Genomic DNA, 18,812 nt, shown 5'->3' with positions numbered 1-18,812 from the left:
AGTCCTTCTACGTGGGTCAGAGTGCAGTAGATCAGTGTTGTACGGAAATGTGAAGTAGGCAAAATTATTCAACTTTCCCATTTTCCTATCACTTTCACCCAGAGTTCGGATAGGAGATCTAGCTTGAATTAAAGAAACATAATAGGTTAAACATACCAGGGTAAAAAAAAAGATACTAACAGAAATCAAATTAAATAATACTGCTAGTTATAACTTAGCTCATTAAACAAGTCAGCATTGGGATCCTAAATAAATGCCATGAATCAATAAAGTACATGACGACAGGCAGATGCAAGGTATCAGGATGGCAGTCTGATGCAAGTTGTGATGACAACACCTTTGTGAAAAATCCACATCTTGATTGCAACCAAAGTAATATTGTCTGGAATGAAAATTAGACACACTCCAATGTATAAGGGGTTTTGTGGGTAGCATGGGAATTGGTGGATGGGAAGAATGCATAATTCACACTTGATCACAGTCATACCACACAGACAAGGCCAGGTAGAGAATGAGGTACTATATTTTCAATTGCATAAGAATAAACTAATCAATTGGTTAGCTGAAAGACTGGTGCGGTAAAGGGGTGTTCCACTTTATGGTTGACTGGCATGAGGGCTGAAATAGGAAGGAGCTACATCACTAAGATGGGCTACATTGAATCAGATTGGAACAATGTTCTTCATGCAAAGGGTACACAGGGTTGTATAAACTATGCAAAATAATAGAAGCAAGAGCTGGATGGGAGGGGAAAGAGGGAGGATTCAGTGTCAAAATAATGATCTGAAAAGAAACTGAAGTTAAAGAGTACAAAAGGTGATAACAGTAATAGTAAATGAGTCAGGAAATTAATATTCATAAGTAACAACATAACAACCACTAAATTTCAAATCAGAGCAATGAAAAATGAAACTAATAAATAATTTTTGCATAGTAACATGTGAAGTTTTATATCTTCAGAGAGTAAGTATACTAAACTCACTGTAAGAGTGACACAAATGGAAAGATGTGGAGGTGCCGGCGTTGGACTGGAACGGACAAAATCATAAGTCACATGATACCAGGTTATAGTCCTACAGGTTTATTTGGAATCACACAATCTTTCAAAGCATAGCCCCTTCGTCAGGCGCAGTGAGAGAGCAGGGCACATAGACACAGAGTTTATACGCAGTAAGGCCAAGGGCAGAGAGGTCAAATAGTCATATAACTGGTATGAGTGGTGTGTCAGATGATAAGTCTCTACGGGTGACCAAGAGTGTTAGATGGTGCGTAAAGTGTTTATAAAGTCAATGTCAGTGCTGTGCTGTCATGACAATCAGGTGGAACCATAAGAATATACACAAGGTGACATCTCAGGTCGAACACTGAATTGTAGGTGTGAGGCTTTTTTCAGAAGCTGAATATGAATTATTTATTACTCTTACTCACTCACATACACTCACACACACTCTCACACAAATATACTCTCACACACAGATCCTCTCTCTCACACACATACTCTCTCACTCACTCTCTCAAGCATACATACACATACGCACACACACACAAATTTATGGGGTCAATCATTTCATTTGCAGATGCATTCTATTTTATTCAAAAACACACAATTTAGAGTCACAGTCAAACAGTGTGGCATCGTATAAATTCTAGTTTTCGGAATAAAACCAGGTTAAAACTCTGAGACAGATTCTGAACAAAGCTTCACAATTACAATTCAGTATCTAACCGGAGATGTCACCTTTTGTAGATTCCTATGTCTCTGCCTGATTGCCATGACAACACAGCACTGACAATGACTTTATAAACACTTTACACACCATCTAACACTCTTGGTCACCCGCAGAGACATATCATCTGACACCCCTCTCACGCCAGCTGTATGATCTTTTGATCTGATAAACTCTGTATCTGCGTGCCCTGCCCTCTCACTGCACTTGACGAAGGGGCTGCACTCCAAAAGCTTGTGTGACTCTAAATAAACCTGTTGGACTATAACCTGGTGATGTGTGACTTCTGACAAATGCGAAGAGATAAATGGTGTTTGTCTTCATCCAAATTTGATGCAGATAGATAAGAAACATAGACAAGCATGCTCTCACATATATGTCTGCTTTCTTCACACCCACAAGAAGTTCAAACTTCCAAGGAAATTGAGGACAACATGGTGACTCAGTGATTAGCACTGCTGCCTCAAAGAGCCAGGGACCCAGATTTGATTCCAGCCTTGTGTGGAATTTGCATGGTGGTTTCCACTGGGTACTTTGGTTTTCTCCCACAAAAATGTGCAGTTCAGGTAGATTGACCATGCTAAATTGTCAATAGTGAACAATGATGTGTGGGCTAGATGGACAAGTGACTGTAAATGCGAGGAAATGGGATAGGGTAGTGAGCTGGGTCTGGGTGGGATGCTCTTTAGAGGATCAGTGCAGAGTTGATGGGCCGAATAGCCTGTTTCTGCACTGTAGGATTCCTATGATTCTATGAATTCCCATGCATTCAGTACAACAGGGTCCCGGCATACACCTCTAGTTGGACATCCAATCTGCAAGGCCCTGCACAGAAGTTCTGGGCCCATTATATTGTTTCTACTTTAGTAAGTGGACAGAAATGGAAAAATCACCCATGTCATCTTAATAATCATACTTTTTAAAATTTTCTTTTTCTATCACTACATTTAGGTGCATACCCAATATCACCAGCTGAGGTAGAGGTGGTCTGCTCACTGCCATGTCCCATTGTCTTCAATAGCCACGGTGTACATTTTCTGGGATCTCGAGGGATCCAGTCTACCTGGAGACTTTTGAACTGGTTCTGCAGCATTCCCATTGACCTCACCTACTGCCGTAGAAGGGATGGGGAGATGCTGATAACCTTGGAGGTGTCCTAGGATGAAAGCCCAGAAGCAGCCAGTACTCGCTACTCTATGTGGATGCACAAATGTGCCTCTGGGTCTCCCTGAGGGCAAAGGATTTCTGGAGGAGGCATAGATGCCTCACCTTCCACTGACCTAGCCGCTGCTGCACTGAGCACACCTATGGAGTGATAGAATTCAGGACTAAACAAAGGGATTGAATACTCAGCCTGACTTTCTGTGGCAAGTTGCCATTCTCTCCATAAGGCAATATGCTCAAAAGCCTGCAACGTAGGAGAGCTCATGGCATGCATATTCTCCTCTATTGCCTATATTCTCTGGCACTTTCTGCAAGTCCAACAGGCAACCTGAGACTAGTCATTAATTTGGGGGTCAGATGGATCCTGATTCCCAGCAGTTCTCAATCATCTAGGGACCTGGTGTCACCACTCTCTCAGCGTTTGCATTGCGTCTGTGATATGCTAACCAGATTGTGCTCCCAAATCCATACTCCTGTGGTGTAATGGTTGGTGAAAGTGAAGGATGAGGCAGGTGATGGTGCTTCCTCGGGGGCAATGGTTGCTTTGTTCCCAGATGTGGCGTATTTAGACTCCGCCTTTGCTGTAGCCTCGTCTCTGGATAGTGTTGACCTATCCACCTCCGTTGTCCACCACTTGCAGTTCCTCTTTGCCAGCGATCTACATGGCCTCTTGCTCAGATGATATAACGAAATGTGGTCAAGGCTTGTACACTTCCTTTCCCCATTATGGGTTTCCTTCTCCTGTGTGACAAAGTGCAGAGTTTGATTAAGCCCAAGTAACACCTAATCTGCTTGTCAGCATGCATCACCAACACATTTACAGTCTTGACATTCACAAGTGGAACCCAAGCACACACAAAATGCAAACTACCTCATGCTTTAGTTTCAATTGGCATGTGGCCTGAGGCTGGTGATGGTGCATCCACTCATGCATATATATGACCATGAGAGGCTCTAGTTGAAGACGCAACATTGATGTTAACGTTGCAAATCAGAGGAGGCCATAGAATCACTTCCTGCGTTAGATGCAGGCTTCATATATGACCCCATGGTTGCTCAACTCCTCTGCTACCTCCATCCAGGCCTCCTTGATTGTGTGAGAGGGCCTCGTTATGTTATATTCAGGAAGGAAGGCATGTCGTGCTTTTCACAGATGGCTGGACGAGAACGTGCAGGGAGGCATTGCTGAACCATGGGGTTGGTCTGCTTTGATCATTGGTCATTAGTTCAAAGAACATGGCTTTTTCAATCAGTAGAGTCTGGGAATTGATGCATAACTTCCCTGTTTGAAGAGGAGGCTCTTTAAATGCAGTATTGTCATGTGATTGCAGGATTTACCAGTAACGGTTCCCTGCTGTGAAACTGCACATGGTTTCCATATACAGCATAAATACTTAGCATTTTCATTGTGACTGCATAGGGAAAAACAAAAAAAAATCATCAGTTCCAGGTACATCCTTGTGAATGACATGCTGTTGACAAAATCCCAAACAATGTTTCAAAGATAATCTTACATGAACATTTTTATGACTAGTTCCATCGAAACAACAAATGTTTTCATCCAGTTGATGAGAGCCCTTCCTCTGTATTTCCTGCATTTTCAGTTTAACTTCAGAGGCTTCTTTTTCAGCCTGCACTGAAGCTGTTTTCACATTTTGTTTTCTTGATCTAAATGCTTGACTTATACTTGAACAAAGGTCCTTTTCTATAAGCACTTGGAATGTATGGAAACATTCACGTAGCTTTTTTTTATAGTGTATTTTGTTGGCTCCATATTTCTTTGACAGCCTTGGATTTATACTTTTACGGGCCTTTTGTGATGTCTGTATAAACATAGATATGTATCTAAGTCAACAAAATGTCACTGAAACATTTTTCCACAATGTGTCAGTTTGCTATACAGAACGTCCAGCTTTCATTTCCAATTTTTTTTTACAATTTCTGTTCCTTGCTGTCATTATATACATAAAGCAGTAGTTCTCCACAGGCTGTCTTCCTACATTTTAAATGTGTTCTCACCTCATTGCATTTGGCTTCGTTCCTAGAACAGCTAGCTCTGAAAACACAGCTCAACTTATGTTGAGCTATTTTGAGGGCCAAAGCCTCCTGCAACTGCGGTTTTCATTCTGTTTTTGCTTTTATGAATTTAAGTAAAAAGTTGAAAAAAATATTTTAATAGGAAATGTGATATATTGCTATGAAGGTATGCTGACAAGGACAGTTCAAAAGAAAATCAAGAAGCTTGTGCAATGGCTGTAAAAAAAACTGTTCAGTAGGTTGTTGAATTGCATGGCCTAAGATGATCATAGGATCAATCTTCTATTATTGTTGAGATAATAGCTTGATCTCTGTTGAGCAGCAGTGTGGATCCTACACTTGACTTGACTGGCCCTGTATATGGATAAATTAGCAGCGGTTCATTGATCACAGTTCAACTAATCACTCTGGAAATTTGAAATTAAAACATACTCAAAATAGTACTACAAACACCTTAAGGTTAAGTGTTTTATTACTTCAGGAGTCAGATGACACCAGGTTATAGTCCAACAGGTTTCTTTGAAATTACAAGCGCACTGAAAGCTTGTGATTTCAAAAAACCTGTTCACTATAACCTGGTGTCATCTGACTTTCGACTTTGTCCACCCTTGTCCAACACCAGCACCTCCACATCATATCTTATTATGAGCAGATGAAATCTTATTGTTCCTCTCACTTATTTCCTTACCTCTTCTGCCTTCTCATTAGTGTTGTTGTCAAACTCCAAATCCCACATCACATAATTCAGTGCTGAAGTCAGGAGACCAAGAAAATCAAGTATATGAAATAAAAGCATAAATCGTTACATTAGATTCTTCTGGTATTGGAACTAAGCACATATTTTGGTTCTTTGACTCTGTTGAGTGGGAGTATTACTCCAACTTGCCTAGTTTCTGTGTGACTTTGGCTATCTACTGCTCCAAGTTTTTCACGAGAGCAGAGCAATTTGCCAACTTTCATCAGCATGGAAGAACAATAGCAATTAAGAACTGGATATATTAACCAGCAAAGGCTAAACTCTGGCTGACTGGAGTAGTCCGAGATGGATCATTCAATAGACAATAGGTGCTGGAGTAGGCCATTCGGCCCTTCGAGCCAGCATCACCACTCATTAAGATCATGGCTGATCATCCACAATCAGTATCCTGTTCCTGCCTTATCCCCATAACCCTTGATTCCTCTATCTTTAAGAGCTCTATCTATCACTTTCTTAAAAGTATCACTCACTACTTCTGACTGAACATGAATACAAATGTGCTGGACTCTTCCATTGCTAAAGATGGGGATATTTGTGGAGCTTCCCCCTCTAGTTGGTTGTTTCCATCACCATTCATGACTGTAGCTTAGATCTCTTATGTTGGTTGTGGGATTGCTTAGCCCTGTTTATTGTATGCTGCTTCTGTTGTTTAGTGTGTAGTAGTCCTGTGTTGTAGCTTCACCTGGTTGACACTTCATTTTTAGATATGCCTGAAGCTGCCGCTAGCATGTCTGTTACACTCTCCTTCATTGAGCCACAGTTAATTTTCTAGCTTGGTGGTAAGGGTGGAGTGGGAACTATGCTTGGAAATTAGTTTACAGATTGAATACAACTGAATACAAATACAAGAAAACTCAGTAGGCCTCATGGCAAGAGACCCTCTGAAAAACTCATCCAACTAGGACTTAGGCAAAAAAAAATCAGCTGCAAGAATTGCTTGACAGCACCCCTGCAGAACTGAATACAATTCTGCTGTTGATGGTTCACAGTACCACATGGACACTCCGTTTTGATTTAATACACCTGTTTGAGCTCTTCTCATTTAGGACGGTGTCAGTGTCACTGACTTTATATCGACAATGACAATGTAGTGGTCACTTCACTGTTTTGGACAGATGCATTCGTGACAGGAAAATTGGCGAGGATGAAGTCAACTATGACTTTTCCTACTGCGAGCTCCTTCACCACTGCTGCAGATCCTCTCCAGCGACTCCACCCAGCTTGGTCTGTAGAGGTGCTGTTAAGCAACTCTTGCAGCTGAATTTTTTTTTTCATTAAGTTCCTGGTCAGGTGAGTTTTTCAGGGGGTCTTTTACCATGCGGCCCACTGAGTTTACCCATCCTATCATATCAAACTCACCTCATTAATTATCTACCTGACCCCAGAGGAATCTTTCAAATTTGCCTGGGAAAAAAGGATGCTGAAGTGGTTAGTAGTGAAGAACGTAGGGTTGGAAGCTCAGCTCAGGGTTAAATAGGATGCTGAAGTTGTGAACAGACTTGACTCAGCCAGAGACAATGTCGGAATTAGCAGATAGGTAATGGAACTTACAGCAGGGCCAAAGAAAATGGTTTTGTTCACTTCAGAGGAAATTTTGTTTTATCCAGATTTGCCAGACAAACTGTGTGACAACATAAATGTAGTGGCAGGCTTAAGACTGGTGGTGGTAGAGAGCAGTGTGTCATCAATATATTTGCAGAGGCCGATATTAAGTTTGAAGTTCCCAAAATGGCAACATTTTAGAGTAACCTTCGTTCTCAAATTGCACAAATCATCGCTTTATTGTTTCATTTTGTGCAGTTTTTCATACATTCTTGCTTTAAGTTGAATTGGCCACTGTTCAATTCACTCAGATTGTTTTAGTTCATTCAGTAACTCCCAACACTAAGTCAATACCGGACTTGAGGTTTCTCACAACAGAATTACAGGAACAAAAATAAAGCTGCTGGAAAATCTCAGCAGGTCTGGCAGCATCTGTTAAGGAAAATGCAGAGTTAATGTTTCGGGTCTGGTGACCCTTACTCCAAACAGAGGAAGTACTTTTGACTTTTACTTAGAACTACAGGTTGCACATACAATATAAAGGGTTTCACATGTGTTCCAGACTCTTGATGTACCATAGTGGGAGGACCTTAAAATGTGGCCTTCCTGCATTGATCCCTTTCAGATGTTATGTTCAGCTCTGGCATGGCCCTTAGCATGTTGGAGAGTGCCAGTCTGCAATGTTTTGTCATTGACAACTATTTTAAGCTGGAATATGATTGGGTTTTGTGCAGATCAAAGACAGTCTTTGTTCTTCAGCAGCAGTTGATATTTGTCTTGGTGTGCGTCCCAGGAAACAGTCTGTACATTACTGAGTTCTGTGTTGTGGAACAGCTCAGGATGAACCTTGACATAATCCAGTGTGTCTTTCCAACCACCTTTGCAAAGATGTTTCCAAAGAACTTTACGATCCTGGTGCAACCTTGCAATTATTTTCATGGATCTGCACACCCCCGGGCATAAACAGCACTGTGGGAATTACTTTGGTAGTTAGATGATGAAAGATATATAATAAATCAGGGGATAGTCTTTTACTGATGAAAAAGTGATATTAGAGCTTGCTATATTTCAAATTACCATGTACAGTAATATTTAGTATTAATATACAATAAACAGTTAATTGCACAATGAAGTTCTTGACCTTACCGTCTCCCCAATCAGTCTGTCTTGAACACAAACTCTTAGATGAGGACATCAAACAGTACAATAAAAGGTGCATTTCAAAGGGATGTGGCCACAGATTCTCCCTTAACATGGCGTCCTCAAGGTCAGTGTACAGTGTTGAGAATCTGGCTGTACATGAAGGATCTGACAAGGTGGATCTTCTCAGCAACAGCCAAGCTGCAATTTGGTGCTTATTTGAAAGTTCTGGTAATAGGCCTTTCTGACAAATGTCTCTGGCAGTCTGCTCAAGGAAATCATATGATAGGATATGCCATCTTTCATTGCAGTACCTGGAGAATGTTTTGCACAGACCACTGGCTAGTGAACTTGGAAAACGTGTTTTTCAGCACAACCTTTTCCATGAGGTACAGTTTGTATGGCAAGACCTGACATAATCAAACATTCAGAGCAAAGCGGCCAGATCCATCCTTTATACCATCTAGAGACAGCTAGAATATCAGTATGTAATGACACTTGGGGCTTGATTTTCAATCACCTTTGGGGACAAGGTCTGGTCAGGGTGCACTCTAAAAATAGCACTCCTGACTGAACTGAGAATCTTCTGACATTCCAGGAATGTGCTGCTATTTCCATATCAAAAGTCTGAACAGGGATGATGGCAAACCAATCTCCTCCAATTAACTTGTTGGTCAACATTGTAGAAAAAGAGGTGCTGGAGATCTTAAAAGGATAGATTAATCTCTGGGACCTTATGAAGTGTATCCTAGGACATTGTGGGAAGCCAGGGAAGAAATTGCTGAGCCCCCAGTAGAGATATTTGTATCATCCACAACTGTGGAGGAGGTGCCAGAAGATTGGAGGGCAGCTAATGTTGTGCCTTTATTTCAGAAAAGTTGCAAGGAAAAGCCTGGGAACTATAGACCAGTGAGTCAGATGCCAGTAATGGGTAAGTTGTTGTAAGGGATTCTGAGGGGCAGAAATGGGATATGGGCCAAATTTACCACACATAGCAGTAACAAGAGCAGCTGGAATCTGGGGTCCATGTTCTTTGACTCAGTGGAGGGGAATATCACGCCCATTTGCCTTGTTTCTGTGTGACTATCTGCTGTTCCAAGTTCATAGTACAGGAGCAGAGCAGTTTGTTAACTTCTTCCATCATGCAAGACCAATGGCAATTGGGCAGGTGAAGGGGTTTGCTGTACATTGCAACTGCGGGGAGAAGAGGCAGTACCTTGTCCATGCGTGACCTGGTGCAATGGGACTTTGTAGGGTCTGGTGTCGATGGCTGAGGTCTTCCAGGATGACTCCTTCCTGAGTGTACATCACTGTTCCCCACAGGGACGAACCCAGGGATGTATCCGATATTATGTGTCAGTAAATTTAGCAAACGGTAGCTGTTGCTTTTAATGCTTGGGACGTCTCTCCATTTTGGCACTTGTTGGTAAGGAAGAATTTACAAGGCCAGTAAGGCGGTGTTTGCCGTTGTTGATGCATACCTCACAACTAGGTGGGTACATCCAGTTTCATTCCTCTCTGTCGGATTATACATTTAATGCAAGTGAGTGCCTTCCTTGATCAATTCTGAGAGCAGTTACGAATCAAACGCAATACTGTGCGGCAAGTTTCCTTCCCTAAAGGAAAGTCTTACTCTCAGATGGATTATAAAAACTAGTTTTCCCTTTCCGCCCTCTTTCAAATTTCATCGTCTGGCAAAGTGGGATGTGAGACCTCGTCCTCAGCTTTGGCCTCAGTTAAGGATTACTGCTGTAATGACACGAAAACAACCACCGCCCCCCGCCTTCCGGATCAACAGCAACAAACCCCGGGACCGCTGCTCCAATTGCTTGCGCGAGCATTGACGCTACGTAGGCGCTCGCGAGGTGCGGCCGCACTTTGTGCGATGTGGTGGTTGCGCGCGCGCTCCCCCGGCCGCTGTTGGGGCTGCGTTTCCGCGTCGCGCGAACACAGCCGGTGACAACGCTCAGCTCGGCCCCCGGGTGGAAGATGCAGCGAGTTCCTGAAGACGTGAAGGGCTTCATTGCAGGTAAATAAAACCTCCAAACGATCCGTTCGTCACGGCAGCTTGATAAGAATTACGAACAACCCCACGGTATTTTCTAAAGGAGTTGAAGGAGTGTGGTCCAGAGCAAAGTCAAAGGAGGAAGTTGGAGTGATGCAGTCAGTTTCTGAGAAGTACAAGCTTCCCTGCTCTTTGAAACAACAACAACGTTTCCCTCGTCTATTGTCAGATTGTTAGATTATTTACCGTGGCCATGACCTGTAACTTGCCCAAGAGGCTGAATACCGAATGATATGTCGGGGACGTCGGTGGGCACCTGCCGGGAATGTCGATATGAACGTGAGCTCGAAGCGACCTGCCCTTTGCACTCCTGTCCGGGAATAGTCACTGGCAGCTTAGCGAGTGAAAGGTCACTTCTCACTGCCCAGTTAAAAATCAGATCTCACTGAGTTTCCTTTTTAAAAATCGAAGAGGAATTCAAATGATACACTTGTTTCAAGCGAAGCGCCAACACAACTGGTGACTTGTTACGAAGTTTATTTTCGGCAATAAGGAACTGTTGTAAAAACTTAACGACTTTTAGCCCTTTTTGCCCCGCCATTCGTTAAAGTCATTGCCTGAAAAAGTAAAATGTAAATAGAGTAACTAATTAAATTTTTATGGAACTGTTTAGGATTGAGTATTGAGATTAAAATCAGTGCGTTTTGTGCTTATGGAATCAAGACATTAATCTTGTAAGAGGTCGATACTGTTATGCTGTAGCAAAAATCTTTAAATAAGTACTACATGTATTTACGGAGATGAAGACCATAATTTATAGCGAATCAAATTAGAAATTATTTTACCGAATACAACTTGCAAACATGCTGACCTATCAATTTATGATGGGGCTACGGAAGCTATTCTTGTTGTTTTGCATAACAAATTACTTTTTCGGCTTTGCAATCGGAATTTAGCATCTGATGGTTGGTGTCAACTGACACTATTTTTACAAGTTTAACCCTTTCAAAATTTTTCAGCTAGACAAAGAGTTGCCGTGAGTTATCGCTAAGGATTATTATTAAAGATGTGGATGGATGTTTTTCCTGAAATTTTACTTAAAAAAACAAAATTTTAAAGTCTAACTTTAACGTTTTTTTTAAAAAAAATGTTCAGGTCTTTATTGTTGTAAATGGAATCTGTATAAAACTTATTTACCTATGACAGCCTTTTTGAGCATGATAATTTCAACAATTGGAAATGTCTGTGAATATAACAATTTGTATTTATGTGCCAAGTTGAATATAATACAACATTCACAGACGCATTCTCTAAACTAAATATGATGCCACAGCTCATTTGCGGCAAAACCTTGGCTCAAGAACAGGAAAGTGTGTGATTGTTTTTTGGATTGGGGGAAAGCATACAGTAGTCGTTTCCAAGCTTTCTTTATGAACACTACTGTTTTTCATATGTATTGACCTAAAGGTAAAACAAAGAACTGTGGATGTTGGAGATCTGAAACAAAGACAGAAATTCCTGGTGAAGGTCGGCAGGACTGACAACATTTGTACAGAGAAAGCAGAGTTAACGTTTTGAGTCCAGTGATTCTTTATAAGAACTTCGTCAGTATGCATGGACCTGCCTTGGTAGGGCACAATTTCAAAATCTGTAGTTGAGACAAAACTGTAGTGAGCAGTGAAGAGGACTTCAGCCAGTGCTACTCTCATTCCCTCGAACAAATAAGAGTGAACGTGCAACCTAGTAGAATGGGTGAATGTGAAGTTTATAGGAAATTTGAAGGGATGCACTTTGCTAGGAAGAAAAAGGAGAAGTAATATAAATTTAAAGTGTACAATTCCTAAGGGATGTTCATGAATAGAGGTGATTATACGCACAAATAGTTGATGGTGGCAAGGGAGATTGGAAAAAGTAGTTTAAAATAAGCGTACAAGATTCTCTACTCCACAGAGTACAAAAGTTAGAAAATTACATTAACTTCCATAAAATACTGATTTGACCAGCATTGCTGAACTCTCTCTCTCCATTTACAGCAGCGAGCATGGGGATGATTGGTGTATTGTTGTGAGTTAGAACACAGTTAGCAATGTTTTTGGTGATTTGTTTAACGGAGGAGAGAACTTGGGAAGTTAGTCAGGAGTACATTGGAATATCAACTCAAGTTAAATCATGGATGTTTTTCCATCACAGGCAGTTGAGTTCCATTTTTGGAAATTAAAATAGTCTGCCTTAGTGGTGGGCAGTAACAGATTTTTATAAGTTCAAACTTAGTACTATCTTTGTAAGAACAAAATGTAGAGTTGAAACTTAAAACAAAGCAAGTATTTTAATGTGGCCCATAGAATATCTTGTTATGCTGTCATGGGAATGGCCAGTTTAGATCTTGGATAATTCTGCACAAGCAGTGAAAATGATGGGCAAAGGCACTTGTAATTGGCCTTAGAATCGACGTGTGAAGTGCATTGGTGAAGGAACAGGAACCTGCTGAACCTCATTCAAGATGGTGTGCAACTTGGAAATGGTCAAGTCGAAGGCTAATAAATAGTCTAAAGTCAAAGAAAATTCACATATATTGTGAAACCTTCTACCTTTAAGTAAAACAGATTAATGTGCTGCAGCAAATGGTGTATTACAACAGTATAAACTCAGTTTCATGAATGTCTACGCCAACCTAGTCCTACCTTGGTCTCTTCGTTGTTGAGTGGACCTACAGAAAGCAATAAAATAATTTACAGCTTGAGCATACTTGGACAATGAAGCGCCTACTATGAAACAGTGTTCAATACTATCAATCTACTTGTGGGTAAGACCCTTTGAAACACTTCTAAGTGATAGGTGTTTTTATAGTCCTGTTAGCCTAAATGAGAGCAAGTATAAAGGGTTATTTATGAACTGGAGCAACATATGAATGTCTAATAATATTTGGGCTCAAGATGTTGTGGCTCAAGTTGCAGACCCATTCTTGTTTTGTAGGCTGTTAACTGTAGTTCTCCAAATTGTGCAAATAAAACTGCATCCTAACTGCAAGATAATAAAATGTGAGGCTGGATGAGCACAGCAGGCCAAGCAGTATCTCAGGAGCACAAAAGCTGACGTTTCGGGCCTAGACCCTTCATCCAGCCTCACATTTTATTATCTTGGAATTCTCCAGCATCTGCAGTTCCCATTATCTCTACATCCTAACTGCAATATGATCAGCTGTGGAAAAGTTTTATTTTTAAGATGAGGTTCTCTATTAAAATTGAAGCAATGTTCCTAGTAAAATGATGGTCCTGATATGACAATTGACATTAGCCAGTGCATCATAGACAGTGCATCATTTGTAATTTAGTTATTGATTTGACTTGATATAGATGTAAGAAATTTCTAAATGTTCCTACTCATCTGCAAACAAACGTAGCTGTGGAACCCCACTGCTTAGGTGTGCAAATGCTATGCCTGGCTAGTGATGTTTGTGATTCTCTTGAGAAATTATTTCAATAAGCCATACTGCTGTTTGTTATTCTTCATTATTTGTGCTGCAAAACTATTGTTTTCTCCACATAATTTAATATAATTTGTGCGTTACAATTTGAGAAGGCCAAATTTTTATAATGATGGCTCTTGTGCCATGTTGGCAATCCCTGATTCTGCAGATCCCACCACCGAAAATAGCACTCACCATCTTATTGTGCGCTAATTCATAAGGCTTATTCAGTCTGCACAGAAAACATTCCAAATGTCTGCCTCCTATACCATAACAATTTTTGTGCAATGTAGCTGCCTTCCAACTGATTACATTTTTGCAAGTGGGATGTCCAAAACCTAACTTGTGGGTTTCACATTTTCAGTGGAAGGTCTAAAGTTGCCAGGGTTATTTAGAGAGCATCAGTTGGCCTATGGCTGATGGTAACTGAAGGTACAGTACTGACATCTAGATGTCAATCTAATGCTCAATGGGAACCAGGTTAAGTCAGTTAGAACTAATTTATATAGAACAAATAACAAACAGAAGTAAGAAGTTTTACACTTAATCTGAGTAGTTTACAAATCTAGTTCCCTTGCTAAAGGACCTAGCTAGTTAAACAGATATTATCATTAATCTGTAACCCAAATTTGTATAAAATTTATTTGGTGAATATTTTTTATTCATAGTCTGGAAAATGTCAATGTTTGAATACTGATACATTACAGAAAGTTTTAAACCTTTGTTGGAAGGTGACCAATCTTGAATTAACTTTTGTATTCTCTTTAAATAAGAAGGAAGGAGATTTTGGTCCAGAACCAAATTGTTCTATTACTGTAATTTTCTGACATGCAACTGTAGTTTGGTTAACCTGCCTATGTTCTTGTCTGTAGTTACCATTTTAAAACTGCCTCTCATCCAATATTTGGGAGCATATGGGAAGAAAGAAAGAACTGTTGTTGAATATTGAGAGGGGAAATGTTGAAGGTGTTATGTTGGGTGCCAATCAAGTTGGCTGTTCTGTCTTGGATAATGTCAAAGGACTTGAGAGTTGTTGGGAGCTGCACGAGGCAAGTGGAGAAATGTCTTGTTAATGGTGGACAGGTTTTTAGGATTCAGGAGGTTACTCAAGTAGAAATCTCAGTTTCTGACTTGCCTGTGTATCAACAATATTGATATGGCTGGTCTATTTCACTTTGTGCTCAGAAATTATGGACAATAATAATGTTATTCCCTCGCTCTGCTTTTTATGATTATTCTCAAGACCACTGTGCAGTAATCTTGTTAGCAATGAATGACTGGAGCTGTTTCTAATGTGTACTTCATGTGTGACATAGATGAGCGGCATCATCCTCCTGGTTTGTTTATTTATCCAGATGAAAGCAATTTCATTTATAATGCATGACAGGGTGGTTCTAAGTTGGTGGGGGTGGGTGTGCACTGTATGTCCAAAGATTTCAAATATTGAACCTTGGGTAGAGCAAAAAGGAATTGTGCCTTTTGAGTATGGCTACTGAGCTTGTGCGAAGAGAGTCAAAGTGACACAAGATCATGTGGAACTGAAAGTAGGTTAGTAGGGGTGCAAATAAAATGTCTTCTCTTGGCATCCTGTGTATAGTTATGTTCAGTAAAATATGTTGTTCATTCACAAGAGTGTAGTCACATCATTACATGTTGACAGCGCTGACCAAACCCACGAGACCCTTCAGTCTGCAAGTAAGCTTGTGGGAGGAGCATACAAACAGATTGAAAAAGCTTCTGCAGGTATATAAAGGGAAAAAAATTAGTGAAGACAATTGTAGGGCACCACAATCAGCGATAAGGGAAGTTATAATAAGAAGCAGAGATTACAGTGCAACAAAATACATATTTTCATTCTATCTCAACAAAAGAGGACAGAAATAATGCGCCAATCATGTTGGTAAACACAAGATCTAGCGAGAGGGAGGAACTGAAGTATTAGTAGCGGAGAAGTGGTGTGAGGGACATTGATGGAATTAAAGCCTGTTAAATCCCCAGGACCTGATAATCTACATCCTAGTGTACTTAAGGAATCAGGCCTAGAAATATTAGTCATATTATAAATTTCTTCAGACACAGGAACAGTTCCTATGGATTGGAATGTAGCTAATGTGACATCCCTATTTCAGGAAAAATGAGGTAGAGAGAAAACAAGGAATTATAAATCGGTTAGCCTTACATCTAGAGAGACATTTCTAGAGTCCATTATATTATAAAAATATTAACTACAGGAATCTTGTCACTGTTTCCAAGATTGGATTGAGTGACCATGGATTTCTGAAAGAGAATTCAGGCTTGACACATTTACTGGATTTTTTGAAGGATATAATGAGCAGATATAAGATGGAACCAGTGGATTTGGTTTGCATGGATTTTCAGAAGGTCCCACAAACTGCGTGTAAGATTTAACATGCATGGGATTGGTGTGCTGACTTGAATGGAAAACTGGTTGGCAAGTTGAGTCTTTTTTCAAGTGGCAGCCAGTGATTATTGGATAAATGTGAGGTTATGCACTTTTTGGTAGCAACAACAGGTAGGCAAATTATTATTTGAATAGACTGGGAAAAGGAAAGGTACTCTTACACTAATCTCTGAAAGGAAGTATACCAGTGCAGCAGGTGGTGAAGAAGGCTGCTGGTATGTTGGCTTTTATAGGGAGAGGATTCAACTCAAGGAGCAGGGATGTCCTGCTAAGAATGCACAGGAACAGACCTTACCTGGAGTATTTATACGGCATTGGTTTCATTATTTGATAAAAGATGTTCTGGCTATGGAAGGAGCACAACAAAGGTTTATCAGGCTGATTGCTGGGAGGGTAGGAATGATGTATGAAAAGAGGCTGGATCAATTAGGACTATATTCACTGAAGTTTAAAAGAATGAGGGGAGTTCTTGCAGAAACCTATGCAATTCTAACTGGATAAGACAGGGTAAACGCAGGAAGGATGTTTGTGATGGCCAAGGAGTGCAGAACTAAGGTCACAGTCTCAGAATACGGGATAAGCCATTTACAACCGAGGTGAGGAAAAATTTCTTCATCCAGAGTGGTGAGCCTCTGGAATTTTCTGTAGCAGAAAGCAGTTGAGATCAAAACATCAGATGTTTTCGAGGAGTTTGAGAGAGTTCTTGGGGCTAAAGGGATTAACGAGTATGTGGGGAAAGCAGATACAGGGCACAGTATTAGATGATTAGCCATGGTCATTTTGAATAGTGGAGTAGATCCAAAGAAAAAATGGCCTACTGCTCCTATTTTCTGTTTTATGGAACCAGTGAATAGGTGGTAAAAGCCCAGTGATATTAAACAACAAGGTTAGCCTAATGATCCAGACCGAGACACAAGGAAAATGCTAGAAATGAAGCTCACTGGTGACTCTTGATGGATTATGAGGTGTTGTAGAACTGAACTGCAGAAGGAAAAATCTGCACAAAAGCTGAAGAAAGTGCAGAAGGTCCACTGCATTGTATGCAGTTAACAGCATGAAGATGACAATTTTCTACAGTGAGTAAAGTATTAAAGAATGTATTTGCAGAGAATTTAGAAATACATAACACGATCAAGCAGTGTCAGCATTGCTTCGTGAAGGGCAAATATTGCCTGACAAATTTATTAGAATTCTTTTGAGGAGTTAATAAGCAAGATAGATAAAGCAGAAGCAGGAGATATACCATATTTTAGATACTCAGATGGTGTTTGATTCTGTACTACACAGACTATTTAATAAGATAAGGCCCCATAGTGGAGGTAGTATACTAAATGGATAGAGGATTGGCTAACTGGTAGAAGATGGAGAGTTGAAATAAAGGGGCATTTTCAGGATGGCAACCCATAACTAGTGATGTGCCATAGGATCTGTGCTGGGACCGCAATTGTTGGCAATAATGTATTCATGACTTGGTTGAAGAAGGTGAAGGTACCACAGCCAAGATTGCAGATAACACAAAAATAGATGTGGAGGCTTATGGTGCAGGTGACATAAATAGTCTGCAGAGGGATATTGACAGGTTAAGTGATGGGCAAAAGGTTGGTAGATGGAATATACTATGAGAAATATGAGCTCATACACTTTTTAGGAGGGATAATAGAGGAGTTGAATATAATTTAAATAGGGCCTAATGAATTTGGGAGTCCTCCTCCATGAATATCAAAAAATTCACGTCCAAGTTCACTGGTTAATAGGGAACACAAATGGAATGTTGGCATTTATTTCCAAGGGAATGATGTATGAAAGCAAAGAGATTCTGCTGAGTCTATAGTATACGAGTCAGACCACAGCTGAAATACTGTGAACAGTTTTGAGTCCCTCATAAGAATATACTGGGGCATTGGAGGCAGTCCGGCGATAGGCTAGTACTGAGAATGGAAGGACTGTCTTATGGGGAGAGTTTGAGTAAATTGGGCCCACACTGTTTGGAATATTGAAAAGTCAGAGGCAACCTTCTTGAAACATACAAGGTTTTTGGTGGACCTGGCAGGCTAGATACAGAAAGGTCATTTTTTTTTGGGAAATTCTAGGACAAGGGGACATAATCTGAGAATGAGGGGTTGTATGTTTAATACAGATGAATGATTTCCTCTGAGGGTGGTGAATCTATGGACTTCTTTACTATTGAGGGCTGTTGAGACCAGGTCATTAAATACAATCGGGTTGACATTGACAGGTTTTTTTAATCAATCAGGGAATTGAGTGTTATGGGAAAACGGCAGCAAATGGAGTAGAGGATTATTAGGTCAGCCATGATCTCATGAATGGTGAAGCAGACTTGGTGAGATGAATGATCTATTTCAGATTTTTTTGTCTTCATTTGTGTGATGTGGATGTCACTAGCTGTTTAGCACTTATGGCCTGTGTCTAGAAGGATGGTGAGCTGCCTCCTTGACCTACCGCAATCCATATGCTGTGGGCTTATCTGCAGTATGCATAGAGAGTAAATTCCAGGTATTTGACCCAGTGACAGTGAAGGGAAGATGATATAA

The 18,812-nt window shown here is 40.5% G+C and overlaps 1 protein-coding gene across 2 annotated transcripts in view; it reads left to right on the top strand.

Moving 5' to 3' along the window:
- Positions 1-10,227: 10,227 nt before the first annotated feature.
- skap2 (src kinase associated phosphoprotein 2) overlaps positions 10,228-18,812 on the top strand; it is a 266,642-nt gene continuing 258,057 nt past the window's right edge. The window contains exon 1 of one of the 2 annotated variants that reach the window (XM_048520144.2): positions 10,228-10,396. In XM_048520144.2, the coding sequence (XP_048376101.1) occupies positions 10,357-10,396 (40 nt within the window). In that variant the 5' untranslated portion in view covers positions 10,228-10,356. The remainder of the gene's footprint in view (positions 10,397-18,812) is intronic. The other variant, XM_048520136.2, reaches the window with a different exon arrangement.

The sequence above is a fragment of the Stegostoma tigrinum genome, chromosome 2, assembly GCF_030684315.1.
Source record: "Stegostoma tigrinum isolate sSteTig4 chromosome 2, sSteTig4.hap1, whole genome shotgun sequence".
NCBI lineage: Eukaryota > Metazoa > Chordata > Chondrichthyes > Orectolobiformes > Stegostomatidae > Stegostoma > Stegostoma tigrinum.
This window is presented reverse-complemented; position numbering and strand designations above follow the sequence as displayed.